This window comes from Passer domesticus, chromosome 13 (assembly GCF_036417665.1).
Source record: "Passer domesticus isolate bPasDom1 chromosome 13, bPasDom1.hap1, whole genome shotgun sequence".
NCBI lineage: Eukaryota > Metazoa > Chordata > Aves > Passeriformes > Passeridae > Passer > Passer domesticus.
In genome coordinates, this window is record NC_087486.1 from 16,557,308 (window position 1) to 16,582,738 (window position 25,431).

A 25,431-nucleotide genomic window follows, 5' to 3' on the forward strand; every position below is an offset into this window, starting at 1 on the left:
GTGCCAGTGACTGCATTGAACCACTTTATGCTCACAGCTCAGCAGAAGCTCCTGGCCCTGGAGGAGGAAAATGTGTTCCCAGAATGGAACAGGAAAGCTGGAGGCCAAGCACAGCACCAGACAGGGGCTTGGTGGCAGGGCATGTGTCTTGGCACAGGAGGAGACAGTCTGTGGGGCTGGCATGGCCTGGGCAGTGTGTGGGCACGGGGAAGAGGTGCCAGTGGCGGGGGCAGCGGTGCAGGGTGCAGCAGTGCAGGGGTGTCTCTGCAATGCAGGGGGGCAGTGCTCCCGGCACCGCCGCTGCAGCAGCGGGGTGGGCACCGTCACGGAGTGGGCACCCAGTGCGTGCCATGTCCCAGACTGGAGTGGGAGGGAACGGGAAGGAACAGTGTGTCTGCAGCGAGGAAGGGAACAGGAGCTGCTGGCGCAGGGTGTGGGGTTGCCTAGTGACTGTGCAGCGAGGGGGATGCTGTGCTGCCGTTGCAGTGTGCGGGGCTGGGCACTGCTGGGGCTGCCCGGGGGTTCCTGCACTGCAGCACAGCCAGGCAGGGCCCCGCTGTCCTCTGACTGCCGGGGCACCGGGGGTGGCAGTGCTCCACAGGCAGTGCAGGAGGGATGATGCTCAGGGCCCCTGCATCCCTGCAGTGCCACGTGGGTGGTGCCTCTGGACCTGGCAGTGCAAGGCTGGCAGTGCCACTGTGCTGGCAGTGCAGCAAGGGCAGTGCTGCTCTGTTCCTGCCACAGCAGTGCCCCGTGTCCCTGAAGTGCTGGAGGGGTGGCAGCCCTGCATCTCCACAGCACCCCATGGCCCTGCAGTGCCCTGCAGCCCTGCAGTGCTGGACAGGCAGCATCCCTGGAGCGCCTCATGTTCCTGCAGTGCTGATGGGCGGCAGTCCTGCATTCCTGCAGTGTCCGGTGTCCCCAAAGCGATGGCTGCTGCTGTTCCTGCAGTGCAGGCAGTGATGGATGGGAGGGAGCTCTATGCTGGCAGTGCACCGTGTCCCTGCAGTGCTGGGTGCATGGCAGCCCTGCATCTCTGCAGTGATCCATGGCCCTCCATCTCTGCATGGGTGGCAGCCCTGCATCCCTGCAGTGCCCTGTGTCCCTGCGTGGGTGTCAGTCCTGTGTCCTTTCAATGTCCTGTGTCCCTGCAGTGCTGGATGGGTGTCAGTCCCTCATCCCCACAGTGCCAGATGGGTGTCAGCCCCACATCCTTGCAGGGCCGGATGGGTGTCAGTCCCATATCCCCGCAGAGCAGGCAGAACTCCCCATTTGGTGCTCCCATTTCTGCAGTGCTGGCAGCTGCGTGCAGTGCCCGTGTGTCCCTGCCGTGCATGGCAGGCAGTGCCCCTGCACTGGTGGCACACAATGCTCCTGTGTTTGGGTGGTGAGAAGCTGTCTCGGAGTCTGGCCGGCTCCCATCGGGTTGTTGGCAGCAGGCTGCCTGCAGTCCACCCTGTTAGTGTGCCTCGTTGGGTCTAATTACAGTTGGTGTGGTGACGAAAAGGGTGGACAGTGGCAGGAGTGGCTTCCTGCAAGTGACGGGGCTGAGGTTTCAATGACAGGGTTACTCACTCCAGCAGGGCGTTGCAGGAACTTTGCAAGCTGGGACGGGTCCTTCAGGGCACCGGAGGCTGCCAGGAGCTGGCCCCAGCAGCCCCTTCCCTTCGGGAGCCGTGCCAGGACCATGTGCAGTCCCACATGGCGCAGTGGGGTAAGCCAGGGAAGTGGGCTGGTGGCTAACCTCCGGTGTCTGTGTCTCCTCCAGCTCCCCTGCAGCGCAGGATGAACTCGCTGGCGTCCTGCCTGGGCTTGTGGCTCCTCTGCCAGCTCCCTGCCCTGGCCTCGGGGACACGTGTGGTCTACAAAGTGCAGGAGGAACAACCCCCCAACAGCCTCATAGGGAGCCTGGCCTCCGACTACGGCTTACCGGACATGGGGCACCTCTACAAGCTGGAAGTGGGGGCCCCGTACCTCCGTGTGGATGGCAAGACTGGGGACATCTACACCACAGAGACCTCCATTGACCGGGAGAACCTGCGGGAGTGCCAGCACCTCCTGCCTGGAGACCCCTGCTTCCTGGAGTTTGAGGTGTCCATCACTAACCTGAACGCCAACAGCAGCCCGCGCCTCCTCGAGGGGCAGATCGAGGTGCTCGATATCAATGACAACACCCCCAACTTCGCCTCGCCCGTCCTCACCCTCTCCATCCCTGAAAACACCAATGTCGGGACGCTCTTCCCCATCCCCCTGGCCACAGACCGGGACTCGGGCCCCAACGGCGTTGCCTCCTACGAGCTGATGGCCGGTCCGGAGGCGCAGGAGCTCTTTGGGCTGCAGGTGGCCGAGGACCAGGATGAGAAGCAGCCTCAGCTGATCGTCATGGGGAACCTGGACCGGGAGCAGTGGGACTCCTACGATCTGACCATCAAGGTGCAGGATGGGGGGAACCCCCCTCGGGCAAGCAGTGCCCTGCTCCGCATCACCATCCTGGACATGAACGACAACGCGCCCAAGTTTGAGAAGGCCCTGTATGAGGCAGAGCTCTCCGAAAACAGCCCTGTGGGGCACTCCGTCCTCCAGGTGAGTGCACGGAACACTTCTCACCATTTCCTCTCCTGCCTTGCTGCAGGGACAGCCACAGGAGCATCGACATGGCCATGGTTCCTCCAAGGAGGCGGGAGGGTTGGATGGAGGAGCTCGGAGTGTCACCCAGGGCCAGCAGGCAGGCAGGTCCCTGGGACAGCACATCTGCTCAAGCGAGATTGGAGAGAATGTGCAGGAAGGCACAGCTGGAGTGGGGCTGCAGGACTAGGCTGAGGGGCAGCAACAGAGCTGCAGGGAGCAGGATTCCGGGTTACTGGGAGGGCTGGGACCTGAGGGCCACTGGGAGCCTGGCTTGGGGCCAGCGCGGTCTCAGTGCTGCCCACAGACAAGACACAGACCCTTTCATAAGTTGCATTCCCTTGGAGGCTCCATGGAAACTCAGGAGGTGGGGACAGGGAGCATCCCTGCTGCCCGTGCGCAGGACTGGCTCCGGAGGTGCCCTGCTGTCTGCAGGGAGCGGGGGCTCTGCCTCATCTCAGGCAGCACTGCAAACTGGCCCGGAGAGCCCAGGGGGCTGGATCTTGGTGGATTTGGCTTGGAGGGGGCATTGAGATGATAGTAGTCGACATCTGTTTATCTGCAGCTGCCATCTTAATAAGCGGAGCGCGGCCAGCTCTCATCTGCCTGCTAATTCTGATGTGAATTTTTTAAGAATTCATTTTTCACTGTTAAGAGAATGGGAGTTGGAAGCAGATAAGGGAGCTGCATGGCCGGGAGGAGAATGGGCTGAGATGCCGCTGCTGCCATTGCTCAGCTTTTATCTTTCAGGGGGAAAATGACTTCCGCCTGTTTTGTGAGTGGAGGTAAAAGGTGGAATTTACATTTAACAACTTTCGTTTTCCATCCAAATCTGCTGAGCAAGATAACGGCGGAGCAGCAAATGGTGCAGAGAAGAGGCTGCTCAGAGAGCCGATTAGGGAGGCAAATGTTAGACAAACCTCATCTTCTTTAGAAAGCAAATAATAGGCGTAGAGGCAGGTTTATGGGGATGCAGGGCTCCTGGCGGGCGGGCAGGGATGGACGGTGCTGTGCAGGGCTCAGGCAGCCCCAATCCCTGTGTGGCTGCATCCCCACATGCTGCGATGGAGCTGCTGCAGCTCCACACACGGTCGCCTCCCTCCTTGCCCTCACCTGAGCCAGGCAGCTGCTCCAGCCCCTCCTTGGAGGCACGGCTGGAGCTGTCCCTCCCTGCTGCTGGCTGGGTCTCAGCGGCACGGTTCCATGGTTCCGGAGGATTCCCTGTGTGCCGGAGCTGGCTGGGAGGGGAGCGCAGCCAACCGGCCCAGCCGGTTTCTCCGGAAGAGCGAGGCAAAGCCTCCGTGCCCGAGGGTGGCTCCCAGCTGCTCTGCCGGTCCCAGGCTCTTTGCCCCACAGTCCTTGGCCCCAGAAGAGGAAATCCTGGTTTTTCCCCCCGGCTGTCCTCAGGGAAGGCTGCGGTGGATTGCGGAGGGGCTCGCTCTGCCGTGCTCTTGTCCTGCTCACCGCTTGTCCCTCTGCCCCCTAGGTGAAAGCCAACGATTCGGACCAGGGCGCCAACGCCGAGATTGACTACTCCTTCCACCAGGCCTCGGACATGGTGCGGCGGCTGCTGCGCCTGGACCGCGCCACGGGGCTCATCACCGTGCAGGGCCCCATCGACCGCGAGGACATCGGCACCCTCAAGTTCTCCGTCATGGCCAAGGACAAGGGCGCCAACCCCAAGAGTGCCCGCACGCAGGTGGTGGTCACCATCAAGGACATGAATGATAACGCACCCTCCATAGAGATCCGGGGCATAGGGTTGGTCACGCACCAGGATGGCATGGCCAACATCTCGGAGGACGTGCCAGTAGAGACAGCAGTGGCTCTGGTGCAGGTGTCCGACCGAGATGAGGGTGAAAATGCTGTGGTGACCTGCGTGGTGGCCGGTGACGTCCCATTCCAGCTGCGCCAGGCCAGTGAGACAGGGAGTGACAGCAAGAAGAAATACTTCCTGCAGACTACCACACCGTTGGACTACGAGTCTGTGAAGGAGTACACGATTGAGATTGTGGCTGTGGACTCGGGGAACCCGCCCCTCTCAAGCACCAACTCCTTGAAGGTGCAGGTGATGGACGTCAATGACAACGCCCCTGTCTTCAGCCAGAGCTTCACTGAGGTGGCCTTCCCTGAGAACAACGAGCCCGATGAGCTGGTCATGGAGGTGAGTGCCACTGACGCTGACAGTGGCTCCAACGCCAAGCTGGTTTATTCCCTGGTGACAGACCCCTCCTCCAAGGGCTCCTTCACCATTGACCCTGACTCCGGAGAGATCCGAGTGAAGGCGGTGCTGGACCGAGAGCAGAGGGAACGCTACGAGTTCTTGGTGGTGGCGGAAGATAAGGGCAGCCCCAGCAAGCAGGGTACAGCATCTGTGGCCATCAACGTCATGGACAGGAATGACAACGACCCCAAGTTCATGCTGAGCGGCTACAACTTCTCAGTGATGGAGAACATGCCACCCCTCAGCCCTGTGGGCATGGTGACGGTCATTGATGCTGACAAAGGAGAAAATGCCCGGATCCAGCTGTCGGTGGAGCAAGACAACGGGGATTTTGTCATCCAAAATGGCACTGGCACCATCCTCTCCAGCATCTCTTTTGACCGGGAGCAGCAGAGCACCTACACCTTCCGACTCAAGGCGGTGGACGGTGGGGATCCCCCCAGGTCTGCCTATGTGGGGGTGACTATCAACGTCTTGGATGAGAATGACAATGCCCCCTTCATCACTTCCCCCTCCAACGCCACCTACAAGCACATCCTGCCCCACACCAGCCCCGGGCAGCAGGTGAGCAAGGTCAAGGCGGAGGACATCGACTCGGGCATCAATGCCGAGCTGATCTACAGCATCACAGGAGGAAACCCCTTCGAGCTCTTCCAGATCTCCCCGCAGAGCGGAGACATCACTCTGGAGAAGGAGATCCTGCGCAAGCACCACGGCCTGCACCGCCTGGTCGTGCGCGTCAACGACAAGGGCAAGCCCTCGCGGCACGGCACGGCTCTGGTGCACTTCTACGTCAACGAGACGCTGGCCAACCGCACGCTGCTGGACACGCTGGTGGGGCACAGCCTGGACACCCCGCTGGACATCGACATCGCCGGCGACCCTGAGTACGAGCGCAGCAAGCAGCGGAGCAACATCCTCTTCGGGGTCATCGCCGGCATCGTGGCTGTCACCCTGGTCATCGTGCTGGTGGTCCTGGTGCGTTACTGCCGGCAGCGTGAGGCCAAGAGCGGCTACCAGGCAGGCAAGAAGGAGACCAAGGACCTGTACGCACCCAAGCAAGCCAGCAAGAGCGGGAAGAGCAAGAACAAGGTGAAGAAGAGCAAGTCTCCCAAGCCACCCAAGCCCACAGAGGATGAGGAGGAGACGGGGCTGCAGAAATCGCTCAAGTTCAACCTCATGAATGACTCCGTCAGCGACAGCCCCCGGATCCACCTGCCCCTGAACTACCCTCCGGGCAGCCCGGACCTGGGCCGCCACTACCGCTCTAACTCGCCGCTGCCCTCCATCCAGCTGCAGCCTCAGTCACCCTCTGCCTCCAAGAAGCACCAAGTGGTGCAGGACCTGCCGGCCACCAACACCTTTGTTGGCACCGGGGACAACAACTCGACGGGCTCCGAGCAGTACTCGGACTACAGCTACCGCACCAACCCCCAGAAATACACCAACAAGCAGGTAGGAGAGCTCATCCTGAGGCCGGCAGCGGCGCCCCCGCTGCACCGGGGAGCCATCTGGACAGAGGTGTGGGAGTGAGCGTGGACTGGCCCCCAGCCCTGCATGTGTGGCCCAGGGGGCTGGCGTTGGACTACCCTGGAGCCGAGCCTCAGAGCCTGGGCGTGGTGCAGGGAGGGGATGGGGATGGTGTGGGGGAGGCCAAAAGCTGTCCGAGCCCTTGTCAGAGCACCCGGGGCTGGGTCCTGGTGGCGCTGCCTGGGTGACGGTGATGCGAAGGGCACTGCATGCATGTGGCTCTGCATGTGGGGCTCCGGGCAGGGAATGCCACCCACCTGTGTCCCCTTTGGGGACCACTCTAAGAGCACCAAGGAGGGCGATGTCCACCCTCCCATCCCTCCCTCCGCTTGGGCTGGCTCATGGGGAGGAGGGACTTGTCCTGCTCCTGCCACAGCTGGGTTCCAGCCCTGCCCTGCTCCAGGGAGCAGTTGGAAGGCTCTGGCTTCACTGTTGCCACCCTGACTCTGCTGGTGCAGCAGAGCATGCCACCATCCCTGCGCCAGGGTGCCTCAAAGGGAGCTCTGCACCCACTGCGGCTGCCCGGGCAGGTGGGGCTGGGTGGAGGAGCAAAGCTCTGCCTTTTTCTCAGGCTCAGGCTCCCGCTTCCGCCAGGCTCGGGCCCTCTGCCACAGCCGGCGCGGTGAAATCTGGGCTTCCCGTAGCATGAGCACTGGGCCTGGAGCTGTGGCTCTGCGGGAGAGGATCCGCAGATCCTGGTGGCACAGGAAAGGCCTGTCCATGTGGCAGGGCTGGTGCTGTGCTGGGGGCTGGGGAGAGGGCCACTGAGGTCTCTGCTGTGGTCAGGTCACTGCTCTTGGTGTTGCCGGGGGGTTTTCTGCGTGTGGGGCAGGGTGGAGGCAGGTCTTGGCTGCTCGCTGGTGTGCACTAGAGCTTGGAGCTGAGCCACGAGGTCGTGGGCTGAGTGTGGAGCTTGCAGGACCCTCTTTCTCGGGCTGTCTGGCCACTTAGGAGCTTGCACCACATTTCTGCTTTGGCACGTCTGTCCTTAACCAGCCAGGGAGGGAGAGGGGGTGCGAGTGCCTGTGGCTTTGTCTTCTTCCTCGGGCCCCATGGGTGAGGACCACCCACTCCCCCCGTGCTGTACCCCCTGTGCCCCATGAGACCCCTGCCCCCTTCTTTGTACCCCAGTGAGCGGCAGGCTGGGCTCCTGCCGTGGGGCTGAGCTCAGCTGCCCTGTTGGATTTGACTTCAATAAAGTTTTCTATTTTTGACCAGTTGTGCCTTATTGTCCCTGCTGCCCCTGAGAAGGCTCTCCCAGCCATTTCCCAGGCATATTTTCCATGTCCTTGGCCACTGGAGCACTCGGGCCCTGTGGAGGCCAGAAGTGATGCTCACATGAGCTGGCCATGTCCACAAACCCTCCACCACATCCCAGTGTGGTCAGTCCAGAGGCCTCATGGTGCTGACCCTTCATCCCCAGGTTGACATGTCCCATGTCTAGTCACTACCTGGCCCTCTGAAGACGTCCCTCCAGGACAGGGTTCCCAACAGCTGCACACACACACAGACAGAGACACAGACACAGACAGACAGACAGACAGACAGACACACACCTGTGTGGATGTGAACGCAGTCTGAGCCACAGGCCAGCCCGCCCAGCTTTCATTTCATTTCACACCAACATCCTCCCTCAAAGCTTCTCCTGGTTGATCCCCACATCCTCTTGAGCCACCCCCACATCCCACAGCCAGAGCGATCCCTGTGCCTGGCTAGCCTGACCCAAATCCCGCGGCGCGGGCTGGCAGCCGCCAGCTCCCACCCGCCGCAGTGCTGCAATGAGGGCGCACGCGGTTGCAGATGGAGCCTTGGCGTGTCAGCAGCGCCCAGATCCCAGTGCTCCCCCACCCTGGGAGGTGATGGGAAGGAGAGATCCGCTCAGGAAGGCTTGCTGGAGCCGGGTGGTCCTGCCTCCCATGCGGATGGATCTGCCCTGTATGGGATCTCCTGGCGGGATGGATGGGGTGGTGCCAATGCCATGGGGCTCACTCAGGGTCTTGAGTTCAGCTGTTTGGACAAAAGATGGACTCTGGTATGCAGGAACAGTCCAACGCCACTCTCCCACCATCCCACTCTCCCATCTCAGGGCCCCCCTCCCTGGCCACCTGTTCCTGTTTCTCCTGGTTTTTCTTCCAAACTGGGGCACCCATCCCTGCTCCTGTCACACCAGTTCACCTCTTCCTCAGGGCCTCCAGTGGCCTCACCCGGCTGCTGGGGCCGAGGAGCTCTGGCGCTGGGAGAGATTAGATCAGCCGGGGAAACCAGTGGTTCTGGCTTCGGTGGTTTGAGCCCTGTGCCAGCCTTGGCTCTCACAGCCTCCTCGTTTGTTTTGCTAACAGCATAAGGTTTTATCTTGAACCATCCAGGAAGTGTCTGGGCCTCCTGGGCAGGCAGGGCTGGGACCCGCAGGGAGATGCGATGGCTGCAGAGGAGGAAAGGAGACACCAGCAACCACCTCAATAACTGCTCCCCGCAGGGCTGGGCCGGGCAGTCTGGGGGCTTGGCTCAGCCCTGCTATCTGCTTCCCTTTGGGAACTTTCTGAGAGAATTTTCCCTTCCTTCCTCGTCCTCGGCAGCTCTTTGATGAACCTGGGGTGAGAACTCAGGCGCTGGCGTGGGGAGCAGCTCTTTCTTCTGCCTGGCTCCCAGGCTCCATCCCTTTTTTACCGGGAGGGGATAGTCTACATCCTTTCCCAAAAGCTGCCCCGGGTCCTTACAGCCCCCCAGCACCCGGGAAGGCAGCTGGAGTGGTGTGAACTTGAGCGAGCTCAGCAGAGGTTCCTGCACCTGCCCGCGGGCTGGGAGCGCGGTGCAGCATTAATTACTCTCTGCGGGAGGGGAGGAGAGGAATATTGTAGCTGTAATGGACAGAAATGAAATCGTCTTGTTTGAGAATTTAGCTCAGAGTCTCCATAAATTGCAGGTTTAGGTGCTGGCAGATGTCTGGGAAAGTCTCCCACTGTCCTGGGTCAGTGGGTTTTCTCAAGGTCGTTCACGTGGAATGAGCTGATAAATGGATCCAGCAAGGAGCTGCAGATGGAGCTGAGGGTTCATGGGGGACCTGCCCTGCTTTCCCCCAGTTTCAGAGAGAAGCTGTGCTGGGCGCAGTTTCTTCACACAGTGAATCAGCTCCTGCTGCTAGGATCAGCTGGGCTTGGGTCAGAGTTGGCTCTGCCGGGCTGAGATCGAATGAGAGAAGTGTTGTGTAGGGGCTGCGGATCCCTGGATCTGCTGGGAGGAGTGGCTGTGTCAAAGCACAGCAGCTTGTGAGCATCACTGGGGTGCCTGGGGGAGCTGGGGGAGCACGGGACAGGGTGGGGAGTGGGCAGTGCACTGTGCTGGAGCATCGGTGAGGATGCTGAGGGCACCACGGGCGAGGCAGGAAGGTGCGGTGGCTCCTGGCGCATCTGTGCTGGAGACTTGGGTTGATGAGCGTGAGCACAGTGGGGTATTGGGGACCTCAAAATGAGGAGCTTTGCCCACGGGAGAGGAGCAACCCCTGGTACAGGTTGGATGTGCAGCCAGCGCCAGCGTGGGTGAGCGCAGGCTGTGCTGCAGGGGGAGGTGACAGCGGGGTGTACCCAGCCCATGCCCCCACACATGGGAGGTGACAGCGGGGTGTACCCAGCCCATGCCCCCACACGTGGGAGGTGACAGCGGGGTGTACCCAGCCCATGCCCCCACACGTGGGAGGTGACAGCGGGGTGTACCCAGCCCAGGCCCCCACACAAGGGTGGTGACAGATGCTCACTGCCAGCACCCTGTGGAGGTGGCACAGAGGGGAGCATGCTCTTGGTGACAAGGGCAGGGACACTCGCACAGGCTGTGTGTCAGGGATAGGGAATGCAGGGCATGCAGGCATTCCTGGGGGGAATGTGGCACAGGGCAGGGTACAAGCCCTGTCCCCAAGGAGGTGGCAGTGGGAACTGTGCAGCCTGGACTGCGGTAGGAGGTGGCACAGGGGTGCACAGGCTGTGCTGTGTGGAGGGTGGCAGTGGGGGGGACACAGTGACAGCAGGGTGGGCAGCCTTGGCCCGGTGACAACTCTGCCAGGTAGGCAGTGTCTGCAAGGAGACAGTGGCACTTGCTGTCCCTAACAGACTGGGGAGGGCATCAGGTTTGTCCTGCCTGGCAGTCCCTGGCCCTACCAGCGCTGGGGACCTCGTCCTTTCTCCCTTTAAGAGTCACCCAGCCTGTGCTCCTTGCCTGGGGCTCCCCACATGGGGCTGGATGACAGCACTGCCCAGTTCCCCTCTTGCCATTCCTCCCTGCTTCTCCTTCCTCCCTGCCCTCCTCTTCCTCTCCCTCCCCACAGCCTCAGCCTCTCCCCTGCCTGATGCCCTTGGAGCCCGCATTGGCTTTTCCTAGCTTGGACCTGGGGAACTCCTTTTTCCCCCCCAAATCTTCCTGCTTCTTTCAGAGCTGTGTCTGCTCCTCTCCACCCTCTCTCCTGATCTCTCCCTTCTCCCTGGCTTTCCCCAGTCTCTCCTGAGCGTGCTGGCCCCAGTACAGAGGGATGCTGAGCCCTCCCAGCGCAGGGCTGAGCCCCTGGCTGGCTCTGCCGGCCGAGCTGTGGATCCTGGGGATGAAAGCCCTGGCTGTGTGTGCAGCCGCCCGCTCCAAGCCTCCCTGATTGATATTCCCAGCACTGCTCTGCCCGCTCGGCCGGGCTCTCAGCTGCAGTGCTGTTCCCTGGAGCGGGGCCCAGCCCTGCAGGCTGCTTCACCCGACACCCAGATCCTGGGGCAGAACCCGGGGCTGTGACAGGGTGTGTCCCCATGGTCCCTGTGTGTCCCTGTGGTCTCTGTGTGTCCCTGCAGTCCCTGTGTGTCCCCGTGGTCCCTGTGTGTCCCTGTGGTCCCTGTGTGTCCCCGTGGTCCCTGCGTGTCCCCATGGTCCCTGTGGTCCCTGTGTGCCCCCGTGGTCTCCCTGTGTGTCCCCGTGGTCCCTGTGTGTCCCTGTGGTCCCTGTGTGTCCCCGTGGTCCCTGTGTGTCCCCGTGGTCCCTGTGTGTCCCCAGGCACTCAGTGGCCCCTCAGCCCACAGAGCACCCAGAGGTGTGCATGGGGTGAAGCACAGAGAAGGGGGTGGAGGGTGGGGTGTTCCCAGGTGAGGACAGAGCTGGGATGTTCTGGGATGTTCTGGGATGGGATGGAAGGAGGTTGGAGTAATGAGAGGGTGCAGGATGTAGGACAGGCTAGGGAGGTTGTTGTGGAGGGAACGAGGGTTAAGGAATGCCTGGAGCAAAGGGCACAGAGTGGCTGGAATTGTGTCAGGGCTGGGGAGGGAAGCCCTGGGAGCCGTGGGACAACAGCAAAGGGGTGGCTGCTGTGCTCTGGTGGCCAGCTGGGACCCCCAGAGTGAATTCCCCTGTGTGGGGCTGTGCCAGGGCAGGTCCCAAAGAGCCCCTTCGTGCTTTGTGGGGTGTTGGACACTCAGCACCCGTGGTGCCCTGGCAAACCTCCCGCTGGTTGGTACATCCTTTGGAATGCTGAGCCCTGTGCCAGGCCCAAATCACCTTCCTGCCCCTCCGCCCTCATCCCCACACACCCCTGCCCTCTGAGAGCACCTGCCAGGAGCCCCGGGCACGGCCCATCCCCAGGGCACGGCTGTGCTGCCATTGCACAACCCAGCTCTGCTCCTGGCAGAAACCAAGATGGTCAGTGGAGATTATTCCAAAAGAGGCTCTTCCTGCAGTGCCCTGATCCTTCAGCACCCCAGGAAGCACAGACAGCTCAGCTGGGGCACAGGAGAGTTGAACAGGGGTGAGGAGTCCCCCCTGGCATCTTGGTGCCCCTTTTCTTGTCACCTCTGACTGTGGCTGCAGCATCCACCAGTCCAGCCTGGGTGAAGCTCAGCCCTGGCTTCCCTTCTGGAGTCAGACCTGCAACTCAGCCTCACTCAGCTTCCTCCCAACAGGTCCTTCACAGACCTTGCCTTTTGTCCAGACCCTTTGTGTACTTCAAGGAAAGCTACAAAAAAGATGGAGAGAGATTTTACAGAGGCAGAGACAGTGATAGGACAAGGGGAGCTCTCTGAAACTAAAAGAGGAGATATTTAAATGGGATATTGTGAAGAAATTCTTCCCTGTGAGGGTGGGCAGGCCCTGGAACAGATTTCCCAGAGCAGCTGTGGCTGCCCCTGGATCCCTGGCAGTGCCCCAGACCAGGCTGGACAGGGCTTGGAGCAGCCTGGGATGGTGGAAGGTGTCCCTGCCATGGCAGGAGGTGGAATGAGATGGACTTTAAGGTTCCTTCCAACTCAAACCATTCCATGATTCTATTCTCTGACTTCCTGAACTTTTATAGAGGTCTCAGCACCCTTGAGTACCTGGTTTCCACATCCTATCTGTAGTAAAGGCTTCTTTTCCGAGCGTGATTCCCAACCCAACCCTCTTGAGAGGAAGAGGAGGTCAGGCAGAGGACCAGAAAGAAAACAACTCCCCCAGATCCCTTAAAAAACATTCCTGGTTGTTTTGCATCAATGCCTTGTGTGGTGGAAGCTGTTTACTGCCTCAGCCCTTCAGCTGCTTGCAGGGAAGCGTGGGTGGGTTTGTGGTGGGAGCGTGGGTTGTGACCTGCCAGGAGAGCAGGAGAAAGCTCCACCACCTCATTTTTTCCATCCTTTTGGCACTCACAGCCAGGCCTTGTGGGTCCTGCCCAGAGATCCCTGAAGATGCCCCTTTCCCGGGATGTAAACATCCTTCTGAGCTCCTCCTGGCTTGCAAAACACCCCTGTGATCTGCTATCTGCACATGGCACAGGGATCCTGGCACGTTCCATCAAAGCTGGGAGCCGTCCTTTGAGGAGGGCAGCGATCCCACCTCTCTCCCTGGGAGCTGTCGGAGCAGCCTGCCCTGATTCAGCTCCTCGGAGACATCTTGAAAGGCCCGAGCAACCTGAAAGCCTGCAGCTATTTTGCTCCCACATGGCCTGGTTTTCACATCCTCCCAGCTCCCTGGCGCTCAGGAGCAGCTGCTGGGGGGGCACCTCATGGCTGAGCTCTGGACTGAGATCCTGCTGGAGGTGTCCTGCTGGAGCAATGTGTGATGTTCCTCTCACACTCGTCCATTCATCTTCCTGCTTGTTCATCAAAAGCACTTGAGCCCTGTGGAAAGCAAAACCCATGTTTCAGATGTTTGAAGAGCCCTACGTTCTCATTCAGGCTGGGCAAGACCTTCTGAGGTGCTGTGATTCCAGGCTCTGTAAGTGCCTGGAGGAGCTTGGGTGGGGTTTTTTCCAAGGATTTCAAGTAGATCACAGTTTATTAGGGACTGTTGGGGTGTCTCTTGCCCAGAGAGCTCAGAAACCTTTGCTAATGTGCTGGACATTTGTCTGGAGCCAGGATCTGGTTTGGCCAAGGATGTGACAGCAATCCTGGGATTTGAAGAGCTCATCCATCCCAGGGGTCCTGTGCCAGTGGGAATGGGAATTGGAGCAGTGCAGGCAAGATAAGTGGCCCTCAGAAGCCTTCCTCTGACTTGTCCTACCTGTTTGATGTCTCCAAAGGAAGCTTTGTCTCACCCGGTATCTCCACTCATCGGGAGGTGCAGACCACTAAAGTGAGGGCTCTGCCCATCTCTGCAGCGTGTGGGTGCCCAGACCTCTGGAACAGGCACAATTCCTTGGGCAAACAGGAAAAGCTGCTGCCCTTTGCCTGTGGAAATAGAGCTGGTTGCAAAACAGGTTTGCCCTCAGAGGAAAATTTTCAATTTGAAAGCAAATCAGGAAGAACTGACAGTTTTCCCCCCTGTTTCCCAGGTCAATCAGAATATATATTATATATAAATATTTTTTTTCTAGTAATGTCTAAAGGCATGATTCTGCCTGACCTTTTTGAGTTGAGCTCCATAATTAATACTTGGCTGGAGTCCTGAAGCGAAAGGTACCTTTGCAAGAGCATCATTTTTTCATTTTCACGTGTCAGCAAAGATCTCCCCCCACGCCCCAGCCCTGAAACAGGGAGCTCGCTTGAATAATGATCTGATTTCAGCAAATTGACAGGTTTTCTGTGGAAAGGCTTCCATGGAGGCATTCCTGGCTATCTCCATTGCTTTTGATAGAGTCCTGAGTCTACAGCTTCAGACCCCCTGCTCTCCCCAGAGCCTTCAACGCTCCCTGTCAGCTCCACTGGGTTCAACTGGGAGCCAGATTAGCTCATTATTTTCCCAGCATCATTTTCCCACTCTGCAGCTGTTGGATTCCTCGAGGGTTTTATTCAAGTGTTGCTCCCAGTCCCGGAAAGCTTTTTCTCCCTGGGATCTTAAGATAGTTTTAACGTGATTATGAGGCCTCCTGCTGCGTCCAGGGCAATTTCCACTGCACACCAACCATCTCCAGAATAGCTCCATTATCAGCTGGAGGGTGACAGACATTCTAGGGCAGCACAGCCAGGCCAATTTAGACATCATTCCATAAAGATTATGACCCCTTTCCATTTTACCGTTCGCCCTTCTGCTGATTTATTTCCGTATTTTCCTTGCCCATCTTCATTTCACCCAAAGAAAAGCCAAATGGCACCTCCTGGATGGGCTCAGAGCTGGGATAGGCTGAGGGTTGGGTAGGCTCTGTCCCTAGGCTGCCTAAATGGGTCTCTAATTGCGTTAGATCTTGCTCTGAGTTAGATAAATTCGATCTGACCAGGCAGGTTGGCACCGGGCTTTGGCGGCTTCTTTGAGCATCATGCAAATTTCAGGAGGCTTCAGGGCACCTATGTGGAGTCAGCCCGCATTTTCCCTGGATTTATTCATTAAATAGTGCCTCGGGAGCTGATGTCCATTTGAGGCTGGCTGCTCTGCTATCATTATTTCGGCAGGACTTGGAGACTGCCTCTGCTGACTGCAAGGTCAGCACTCGCTAATTGTCAGCTGAGCAGCCACTCAGGAGGGGAGCAGGTGCTTTTGGGGATAATACCTGGCTTTGGGAGCTGGGATTCCATGGATTCTTGTGCTTTTCAACTCTGGTTGTGGATTCCTTCTCTGGTTTGTCAGCAGTGAAAGAACTGAAGGGGTGTTGGGAGCTGGGGATGGACACAGGAATTTGTGGGCAGACACAGCCACCACACGAGACCCCGTGAGCATCACAGACCAGGGTGGTCACCCCATGGCTGCTGTGCCCTGTGGGACCCCAGTGGCTCTGGTGGAGGAGGTGACCCCAGCAGAGTCAGACTGGTAGATCACAGATTTGGGCCTCTAACTGTGCTCCAGAATTGTCAGGGTTCTTTGGGAGACACCATCTTCAGGGACAAAATCTTGGGAGGGCCTGAAGGAGTGTTTTGAATTAAAGGATGGGTCTCACAGATGTGCACAGGTCTTGGCTTAGAGATCTGTGCACATATCCCTCCCTTGTACAAAGCAGCCCCTGGGACCTGACCCCAGCCCTTCCCTCAGTTCCTTCATGTTGGGCAAACAGGGAGCAATCCTGGGAATGCAGCTGGGTCTGCTCAACCAACTGAACCCCTGGAGATTCTGTGGCAGGGCAGGAAGGGACCCTTGGGGCAGACAGGACCCCCAGGCCACCAAGGCTGTAGATGCCAGGAGGTGACACCAAGCCAGGGCAGTGCTTGCCTTGTCCCTTGTCCCTGTCCCTCAGGGTGCTGCTGTGCCAGGAAATGCCCTGAGCTCTTCCCATCACCTGCAGGGTGAGTGCAGAACAAGCAGGGAGGGCTCTTGGGGGGCTTCTCCTCCAAAAATCAGTGCAGTGGCTGCACAATGTGCTGCTGGAGGGTCACGGAACAGGATGGGAAGAGCTGTCTCAGCTCCAGCCTCACCCCAGCACGGCAGCAGAAGCTCTCGTGGCTCAGAGCTGTAAAATGGTCGGCTCAGGGATGAGCTGTGTCCTTTTTCCTGGAGCTTGAGCGTTGCCCTGGGTGGTTTTGGCAACTCAGCTCCAGCTTTCCTCGAGGCCTGCCCTGGTTTCCATGGACATAATATTCCTCTCAGCCTCCTGCTCCCAAGGCTGTGCTGCACTGCACTGGAGCCCTGCTTCTCGCCAGGGAAAACAAACAATTCCCAAGCCTCCACCCCTGGAAAGCTGCCTCTGGGTCACTCAAAGCACGGTCCCTGGGCTTATCCTTCTCTCTTTCTCTCCGTAGCCAGGGATGTTGCATGGCTCCAGGTTGGTTTGTGAAGGAGAGGGGTTGATGAATCCATGTGAAGTTGAGTTACTCCGGTGCCACAATGGCTCCCTTGTGGGTTATTTTGATATTCCGGGCGCTGGCTCTGGCATTGCCTTTCACTCCCGGCCCTGTGAGTTGCTGCATTGTGGCGGCTGTTGGGGAAGCAGCTCCCTTGGCAGCTGCCTGAAAGGAGGCTTCTGGCGTGTGGGGAGGCACAGGAGGCCAGGGAGCCGCGGATCCCGCTTTGGGATCAGCAGCGAGCCAGTTAACAAGGGCTGGATTTTCCCCACTGTGCTCAGGGAGGGGGAGCAGGGTGGCTCCCCTCCCTCCCTGCCAGCAGGAAAAGGGTGCCCGGGGTGGATTTTGTGGTTTCCTTTGTGAACAATGGAATTTCTCGGCTGCTTGGTCCCTGCCCTCTGCACAGGCGGTGATGCCGTGGGTTTGCGGGCTCATGGTGACATCCCAAATTCCTAGTGCCTCCTGGCACTGCTGTTGCTTGGGCTGAGTTTGTTTTCCCTGGGTTTGGCAAGGAGAATCAGCCTGGTGCAGGTCGTGCTGGGAGCTGGAGATGTTTGAATGAGGAAAGGAAGAAGCAGGAGGGAGCAGAGGGGCTGAGGAGTGTGGGGTCCCCTTAGCTCCATCCAGCATCCATGAGCTGGAATCCTCACGGAATCATTAAGGTTGGGAAAAAAGCCCTCCACGATCATCAAGATTTGATGTCACCCAGCCCAGAGCACTGAGTGTCACCTCTAGCTCTTCCTTGAACGCCTCCAGGGATGGTGGTTCCACCACCCTCCTTCTGATCCCTGACCACCCTTTCCATGAAGAAATGTCTCCCAGTCTCATTTTTCCTAATGTGCCCTCATGGCAGAAGGAACCAGCACAGTCAGGAATTGGGGGGTTTGGGATGTACAGCTAGGACCAGGCAGGTCGGGGACAGCCCACAAAAATTACTCACCAAAACAAAGCTCCTGCTACTGCCAGACGAGCCCCAAAACTGGAGCTGTGGGTTTGGGCCTGGCTTCCTGTGGCTGGAAAGGTGAGGAAGAACTGGAAAGGGCACAGGGAAGGGCAGCAGAGCTGGAAAGGGCACAGGGAAGTGGAGCAGGGCTGGAAGGGGCACAGGGAAGGGCAGCAGGGCTGGAAGGGGCACAGGGAAGGGCAGCAGGGCTGGAAGGGGCACAGGGAAGGGCAGCAGGGCTGGAAGGGGCACAGGGAAGGGCAGCAGGGCTGGAAGGGGCACAGGGAGGGGCAGCAGGGCTGGAAGGGGCACAGGGAAGGGCAGCAGGGCTGGAAGGGGCACAGGGAAGGGCAGCAGGGCTGGAAGGGGCACAGGGAAGGGCAGCAGGGCTGGAAAGGGCACAGGGAAGGGCAGCAGGGCTGGAAGGGGCACAGGGAAGGGCAGCAGGGCTGGAAGGGGCACAGGGAAGGGCAGCAGGGCTGGTCAGACCTGCCTGGTGTCTGCAGCAGGAGCTGGCAGAGAAGGATGCAGCCTGGATTTGTGGAATTGGAAGGGGGCAGAGCGAGGAGTAATTACTGCCGTTCCTCACAACCCTGCAGGTAGGAGAAGTTCAAGGCAAAACGAGCAGGCAGCAGAGGCAGGAGCAAAGGGAAGAGCTTTTCCAGCGAGCACATGGGCCGGGAGTTCACTGCAGCCGGAATCTGCAGAGGCCGGAGCAGACACGGACTCAAAAAGGCAGGAGAGCACTTCACAGAGGATGGGGGTCATCAGAGGGAGAGCTGCCAAGGATTCCTCCTCAGGAAAAATCCCTGAGCTGCAGCAGCACGGAACCTGCAGGATTTTCCTGGGGATGAACACCCCTGTCAGAGCATCCCTGCAGGAAGAAGAGGGGCACGAGGGGCTCAGTTTGTCCCTCAGATGTGGCACTGGCACGGGTGTCCCCATCAGGAATGTTACAGTGACACTGGGGAGCCCTGAAAATGTAGTTTTTTTATCCAAAGCCACAATTTCTCGTCTGAGAAAATAGACAGCTCTGCCCCAAATCCCCTTCCAGCACAGTGGCAGCAGTTGGAAGTAGGAAACCAATAAATACTGGGGGTAAAAGGAGGGAGTTACAGCAATTAGGAGAAATGAGTCGTTCTGGAGTGTAGAAAATTAACAAGCAAAGCCAAAGACATTGGGGGAAAATCAATTATTACAAAGTCAACACAATAAGTACTTTAAAAAATGCGCCGGGAAGAGGTGGAATTCAGGAACTGTCAATTCCAAGTGGAGATTGCAAAATTGTTAATTATGGAGAAAAATGCAAAAGTATTGACTAAATAGTTGGAGTAATTTGGGCTGCGACATAACAACGTAGGATGTGGGACCTGCCCATGTGTTGGGAACCAGCAAAGGCTTTCAAAATAGAGATATTTGACATAATTGAATGGAATAATTTGTAGCAAAGAGTGGGATCTCTCTGCTCCAGAGGTGTCCATGGAGCTGGGGAGCCTGGGGAGGGCAGGACTGGTAAGGCAGTGATGCCACGAGCAGCTGGAAGAGCTGGCTGGGGCTGTGCAGTGCTCGCTGCCCTCGGCAGCCCCCAGGGAACAACTGGATTAATGGCTAAAGCAGGGAATGGCTGATGGAAATAGCACTGACGTCAGTCACCGTGGCTGATGGCAGGGGACACTGGGCTCTGGCATTACGTGACAGGTCTGGCTTTTAAACCTTTCCTTAGGCATGGTCCTGGCCTCTGTGAGGAACACGGGCTGCTGCAGGCATTCCTGCAGGGCTGGAGAGGCAGAGCTGGTTTGTGTTGGGTACGGAGCAGCTGGAGACTGATGGATGCTCCCAGCTGATAATGGGGATTTCATCATTATCATTATTCTTATTTTTATTGTTTTGCATGAACACTGCTCTGAGGTTGGACATCAGCAGGAATTTGCCCATGGAAAGGGTGGTCAGGCATTGGGAGAAGCTGCCCAGGGAGGTTTGGAGTGCCTATCCCTGGAGGTGTCCCAGGAACACCTGGACATGGCACTCAGAGCTCTGGGCTGGGGATCGGGCACAGCTTGGACTCGATGACCTTGGAGGGCTTTTCCAGCCTGGGATTCTGGGATTCCCAGCACAGCATTGCGAGGCAGATCTGGTTTATCCAGAGCTTTAGGAAGGGAAGCTTGGCTGGGATTCCTCATGGAGCGAGGTTCTCCTGGAGCTGCTCCTCAGCAGCGGCGCCGTGCCCGCTGCCATTCACCACTGTAATCAATGGTCTGGAAGGAAATCTGAAATCACAGCTGATAAACCCGCGGCTGCCACGGAGATGGGTGGAGTGGGAGATGGTGCTGAGGACGGAGCAGCCATGTAGAGCAATCCCGATTGCTTGGTAAACTGGGCCCATTTAAACAAAGTGCATTTCAGCGCAGCCCGGCGCGGAGCTGCGCATGGAGAAACGGAACGCTGCCAATATCCTGGGAAGTGCTGACTTTAAAATGGATTCAAGGGTCACGCTGCATGAGTAGCTCAGGGTTAAGAGGCTGGCACAGACCTCAGGTGGAAAAACCTGCAAGGTTGGAAGGGCAGGAAGGCACTGGAAGAAGCTCTGGTGAGACAGCACCTGCAAAGGTCACCTCTGATGAGGAACAGGATAAAACTGGGGAATGCAGAGATGAGGGCCCCAAAACAGATTTGCTGTTTTCAGGTTGTGACTTGGACCTGCTGTGTTTGACTCCTCAAACAGGAGGCTCTGGCTGCCTCGAGTGCACTGCACAAGCAGCTCCTTGTGCAGAGGCCACTGCCTGCTCAAAGGCTCTTTAACCTCCCCCAGAAAGGTCACACCAAACCCAATTTCTGTGAGTCAAGGCCACACAAATCGATTCCGTGCCTTTCCATGATTCCAGAGCCGGGCCGTGCAGGTGGAGAGCTTCCCAGGGCACCCATGGTGGGGCTGGGCACAGAGGGAGGGGGCACTCCTTGTGCCAGCGCCACGCTGCCCGCTGGGGCTGCAGGGGACAGGGCTTGGGAGCCCCGCAGTGAGAGGAGCCCTTTCGAGGGCTGCCTGGCAGGAGGTGACATTTAAAAGAGGTGTTTTTCAGGTAAAAGCGCTGCTGTTGGGATGGAGCCGCTCGGGGTGGGGGGATGGTGGCTGTCACGAGCTGGCTTTGGGAGGTTGTTTATTTGTGTTATTTCAGCACCCCGAGGAGCTTGGCTCGTCTGGTGGGGCTGGTGCAAGCACGGAGAGAAAGAAGGAGCTCGGGATGGGCCGGGCGAGGCAGGAAATCGGTTTCAGCTGGGTGGGGAAGGTGCAGGGGGACGGCAGTGCCAGGCTTTACACGATCCCTGTGGGCTGGGAGGAGACTCCAGAGGGTCACTGGCCCCTGGGCAGTGCTGCCTTGTCCTCAGCTCCTCTAGAGCCCTCCCGGGAGGGGCTGGCCTGTGCCTTAAGGACAGGGGTGCAGCCTCTGCTCTGGCTGCCCACTGGCACAGGGTGCTGTGCCCCATCCTGGACGTGTCCGAGGCCGGGCTGGACGGGGCTCGGAGCCACCTGGGCTAGTGGAATGTGTCTGCCCCTGACACCTGAAATGAAATGAGCTTTAAGGCCCTTCCAGCTCAAACCCTGCCATGATTCTGTGATGCACTTGGCCAAAGTGGGTTTTTTGCCACTGTGGGTTTTTTGCCACAGTGATTAACCTGGTCTTCCCTGCTGCAGGTAGAGGTCACTCCTCATCTGCCAGTGGTCCCAAGCAGAGGCTTTTCCTTTCCAGCCTTTCCCACCCTTAACCTTCTCTTCCCTGAACCAATTTCTCTCTTTTTTTGAAATATTTTGTCATGGTTTCTAATGAGTGCTTGTCTGTTTTTCTCTGCTGAAGTGGGGCACTCTCCTCAAAACTGGTGCCCAGCTCAGCCTCCTGGCACCCAGCAGAGCTGGCACATCCCAGCCTGTTCACACGTCCCAGTATTGATGCATTCTGGGCGGGAGGTTGGCAGCAGGGGTGGATCCCCAGCTCATGATGTGCAGTGATCCCCAGCCAGCTGTGATTGCTCCTCACGAGGGTGCAGATGTGACAGATCCATCCCACATCTGTCATGCCAGCAGCTAATGAAAACACAGCCCAGCAACGGATTCGGGACACAACCCGGAGCTTTAATTTGATCCATGATCCCAGCTAAAAAGGCTGTCTGCAGTAATTCCTTCGGGAATAGCACTTTCCAAATGATTTGCACTCACATTACCCAGGCAGGGATGTACCGTGCTGCACCTCTGCTGTTTGCTTGCATTACTTATGAGAAAATCAGCTAAAACAGTGTCAAAAAAAAACTTCCTCAAGTGGAGCTAGAACATTTACTGCTCCTCCTCCCTCCACGAGGCCTGCTGTCTTTTCAAAGGAACGAGTTCAATGGCTTGACATGTTTGTTTGTGACAAACCTACAGTGGCTGTTACTCATTTCCTTGTTATCTTGTAGGTACTTACAAAGAGTTCTTTTATCTGCTTCAGTATTTTTCCAGGAACTGAAATTAAGCTAACTGTTTTATAATTCTCCAGCTCTTCTTTTTTCTCATCATTAAAGACAGGCGCTATTTTAGCTCACTTCCAGTCTTCTGGAAGCTCCCTGATTCTCTACAATTTCTTCAGGAAAAAAAAGTCTTGGGGAAAAAAAAAAAAAGCAGCCCTAACAGCTCTGAAGTTACTTAAATCAGGTCTCTAAGCATCTGTGGTGAATTTAATCAGGTCCAACCAACCTTAAAGCAGCTCATCTAAATGCTCCCTCTGTGTTCCTTCCCTCTGTTCGTCTCAATTCCTTCCCCTTCCTGGCCGGTGCTCGCTGTGTGTGGGACGCCTGATTGCCACTGATTTGTAGGAAAGACACCAGCACAAAAAAAAGGTATTCAGCCTAAATGGCGTGTTGGCTCCTCTCTCGCCTCATCACCTTCAGATCCCCATCAAATAATTCCTGTCTTGGGCTTTTCCCCACATTTCTAGTGGAGAAACATTGTGGTGGCTTTTTCTTGCTCTCGGTGGTTTTGTTTCATTCCCCTCTCTTGCCCCTTGAACTCTCCACTCCACTCCTCGGTAATCACACCAAAGAAGGATTTGGTGGAAGGATTTGGAGCGGGATAATGATGTGGCTTAATGGCTGCTGGCAGGGAGCTGCTCCCGAGCACGAGGCAGAGCTGGGGAGGGAGAGTGTGAAGTGGGGTCTTGGAAACGCTTAAGGAGCACACAAAAGCAGCGCTGGTGGTGACCCTGGGAGGAGAATCCTGAGGGTGGGAGCTGGGGTCAGGCCAGGGGCTGGCAGGGGAGGGAGGATGTCGCCGTGGCTCTGTGCTGGGCAGTGATGCCATCAGAGAGGCTTTGGGGTGGCCTTGGCCACGCGAGGCCCTGGGGTTGTGTCAGGAACCTGCCAAGTGGGGACCCCTGGTCAAGGGGGGACAGTGATTCAGGAGGCTGTGCTGGACCTTTCCAGAGCCGTCCTGCCATGGGAGAGGACACCTGGGTGACAGAAGAGGCTGGGACAGAGCCGTGGAGGGAGTGATGGGTTGGGGGAGCTCAGGGATCATGCAAAGTGTGCTTCCTACATGTGATGGGGAGCACTTGGCTGGGATGGAGCCTGGTGCTGAGTCTGCCAGGATTGCTCTGGGGGCTGAGGATGGGGTCAGGTTGGACGACCCCACCCTTTGCCTTCATCTGCAGGGTGGGTGATGCAACTTCTTCTCTCTTGTCTGCAGTTACCTCATCGCCGAGTGACGTTCTCTGCAGCCAGCCAGGCTCAGGACCTGCAGGACCCCTCCCAGCACAGCTACTACGACAGCGGGCTGGAGGAATCCGAGACCCCCAGCAGCAAATCTTCGTCGGGGCCCCGCATCGGGCCCCTGGCCCTGCCCGAGGACCACTATGAGCGCACCACGCCCGATGGCAGCATCGGGGAGATGGAGCACCCTGAGAACGGTACGTGCCTGCCCCTCGCGCCTGTCCCCTCCCCTGGGACCTGTCCCCGAGGCTTCTGCTCCTCCATGATCCGTGTCCCTGGTGTGGGTGACGTGGAGCTCAGCTGGGACACGCTCGTCTTGGTGGGGATGGGAGGATGGAGAAGAGGTGAGGCTCAGAGCAGGAAAGCAGCAAGGAGTGATGGGGAGGGGACAGGTGGGTGAGGGAGGGGAGGTCTGGGCGAGCTGTGGGATGGGAAGAGTCGAGGAGATAGGTGGGTGGGGCAGGGGACAGGTGGGTGTGGCTGGAGATGGGTGTGGCAGGAAGCAGGTGGGTGGGGCAGGGGACAGGTGGATTTGGCCCTACACGGTGGTCCAAGATGATAGCACAGGGGTGAGCAGAGGGGCTGTATCCCAGCCCGTGTGCTGCACTCAGGGGTTCCAAGGTTGCTCGTCCCCACCTCAGGGGGATTGGGGTGTGCTGGAGCTCCCCGTGTGTGTTTGGGGTCGGAGCTACGGGAGGTTCCAGGGGGCAGAGCAGGTTTAGTGGCACAGGCTGGGCTGAGGAGATCCGTGGAGCGAAGGCTCATCCAGCGTGGTGGTGGTGGTGGCAAACCCCAGAGCGACGTGTCCCTTCACCTTGCCCCTTAGGTCACCTCCCAGTGGGGTCCAGCTTTCCCTGAGAACCCCCGGAGGTGTCTGTGGTGTCACCACCAGAGAGCTGCTCCCCCTGCCCCGACGCAGCTTCACCCGTGGTCGTGCTGCTCGTGCTGCCCCTGTGCTGCCCCCCTGGCTGCAGCCCACCCCCAGCTGTCTTCTCCGGCCAGCTCCTGTTGCTTCCTTGGATTTGGCTCTGGCTGTGCACATAACATCTCTCCTGTACCTGCTGCCTTCTGTGCTTGTGTCCCCAGGGGAGGTGGCTGTGGAGGTGGCAGGGTCAAAGAAACTTCTGGGAGGGAAGAGGAGCAGGTGGCAGAGGGTTCTCCTCAAGTCTCCTCCTGTTTCTGGGAGCATCCTTGGCTTTGGGACAGGTGTGTGCATGGTGGGAAGATGGATGAGTGTGGGTTCAGACGGTTTTTAGGGAGCTGCAAACCTGCTGGGTCCCTCTGTTTTGGAAATGGACAGGTCTAGTGGAACATCTCTTCCCAATTTCCAGGTTATTCTTGGAGTAACACTGGAGCTCTCTGTGTTACAACCTTTGGAGCAAGGCATGGTGGGGTTCCCAAATCCATATGTTGCACCCTCCTGTCCACAAGTGTTGTGCAGATGACTTTCTCCCCAAAAGTGCCAGTCAGTCACCTGGGAAGAGCACTTTGGAGCAGTTCCTGGAGCCCTGGCTCTCGATAACAGTACTGGGCTTCCCTGAGTACTTGGAAGAGAGGCTGGAAGGGTGGTGAGCAAGGAGATGCCTCGTGGGTGAGCTGATGGATATGGTGAGGTGGGGGGGGGTGATGGATCTGGAAGAGGAAAGCTTGAGCCCTGGAATATGACAGGAAACTCGAGGATAATGAGGGAGGAGCAGGGCTAAAAGTAGAAAGAGGGGAGAGAGGGGAGCACCTGAAGGTGGAGGGCAGAGAGGGTTGTCTTGGGATATCCCCTGGAATGTTCATCGTGTGCCCAGCTGGATGGGCAGAGCTGAGGGAGGCCAAGGGACACTGCCTGGAGCCACCAGGGATGGCTCCCTGCCCACAGCATCACAAACCTGCCCTGCAAACCAGCTCCCAGTCTTGGCACAAGGTGCCCTGTGTGTGATCACCTCCCAGGAGAGCAGGAATCACCCCACACCCATCCACCATCGGATCCGTGTGTGGCACAGACCCTGCAGGGGCTTCCAGGAATAACCACAACCCTGCTTCACTCTTCATCCCCCAGAACATCCTGCCTTGGCTCCCTTCCCACGGCAGTGGTTGGGAGTCAGGCTCCAGTGGCTCCAGCATCTGTCCTGATGCTGGAGGACATCCTGTGTTGGGTGCAGAGGCCATGGCAGGTCAAGGCACTCGGGAATCCTCCAGCATTATCCCAAGCTGGTCCTGGTACTCTGCAGATAATCTGGCACGGCAGTTCAGGG

General features: G+C 58.2%; 1 protein-coding gene and 1 long non-coding RNA gene across 6 annotated transcripts in view; both read left to right on the forward strand.

The window, feature by feature from the left end:
- Positions 1-25,431, forward strand: part of LOC135280088 (uncharacterized) — a 302,017-nt gene that overhangs the window by 231,891 nt on the left and 44,695 nt on the right. The gene's annotated exons all lie outside the window — the stretch shown is intronic.
- Positions 1-25,431, forward strand: part of PCDH1 (protocadherin 1) — a 55,225-nt gene that overhangs the window by 5,571 nt on the left and 24,223 nt on the right. For all 5 annotated transcript variants that reach the window (XM_064388114.1, XM_064388113.1, XM_064388116.1 and 2 more), the window contains exons 2-4: positions 1,769-2,583; positions 4,112-6,304; positions 23,166-23,385. In XM_064388114.1, coding sequence (XP_064244184.1) covers positions 1,786-2,583; positions 4,112-6,304; positions 23,166-23,385 — 3,211 coding nt within the window. In that variant the 5' untranslated portion in view covers positions 1,769-1,785. The remainder of the gene's footprint in view (positions 1-1,768; positions 2,584-4,111; positions 6,305-23,165; positions 23,386-25,431) is intronic.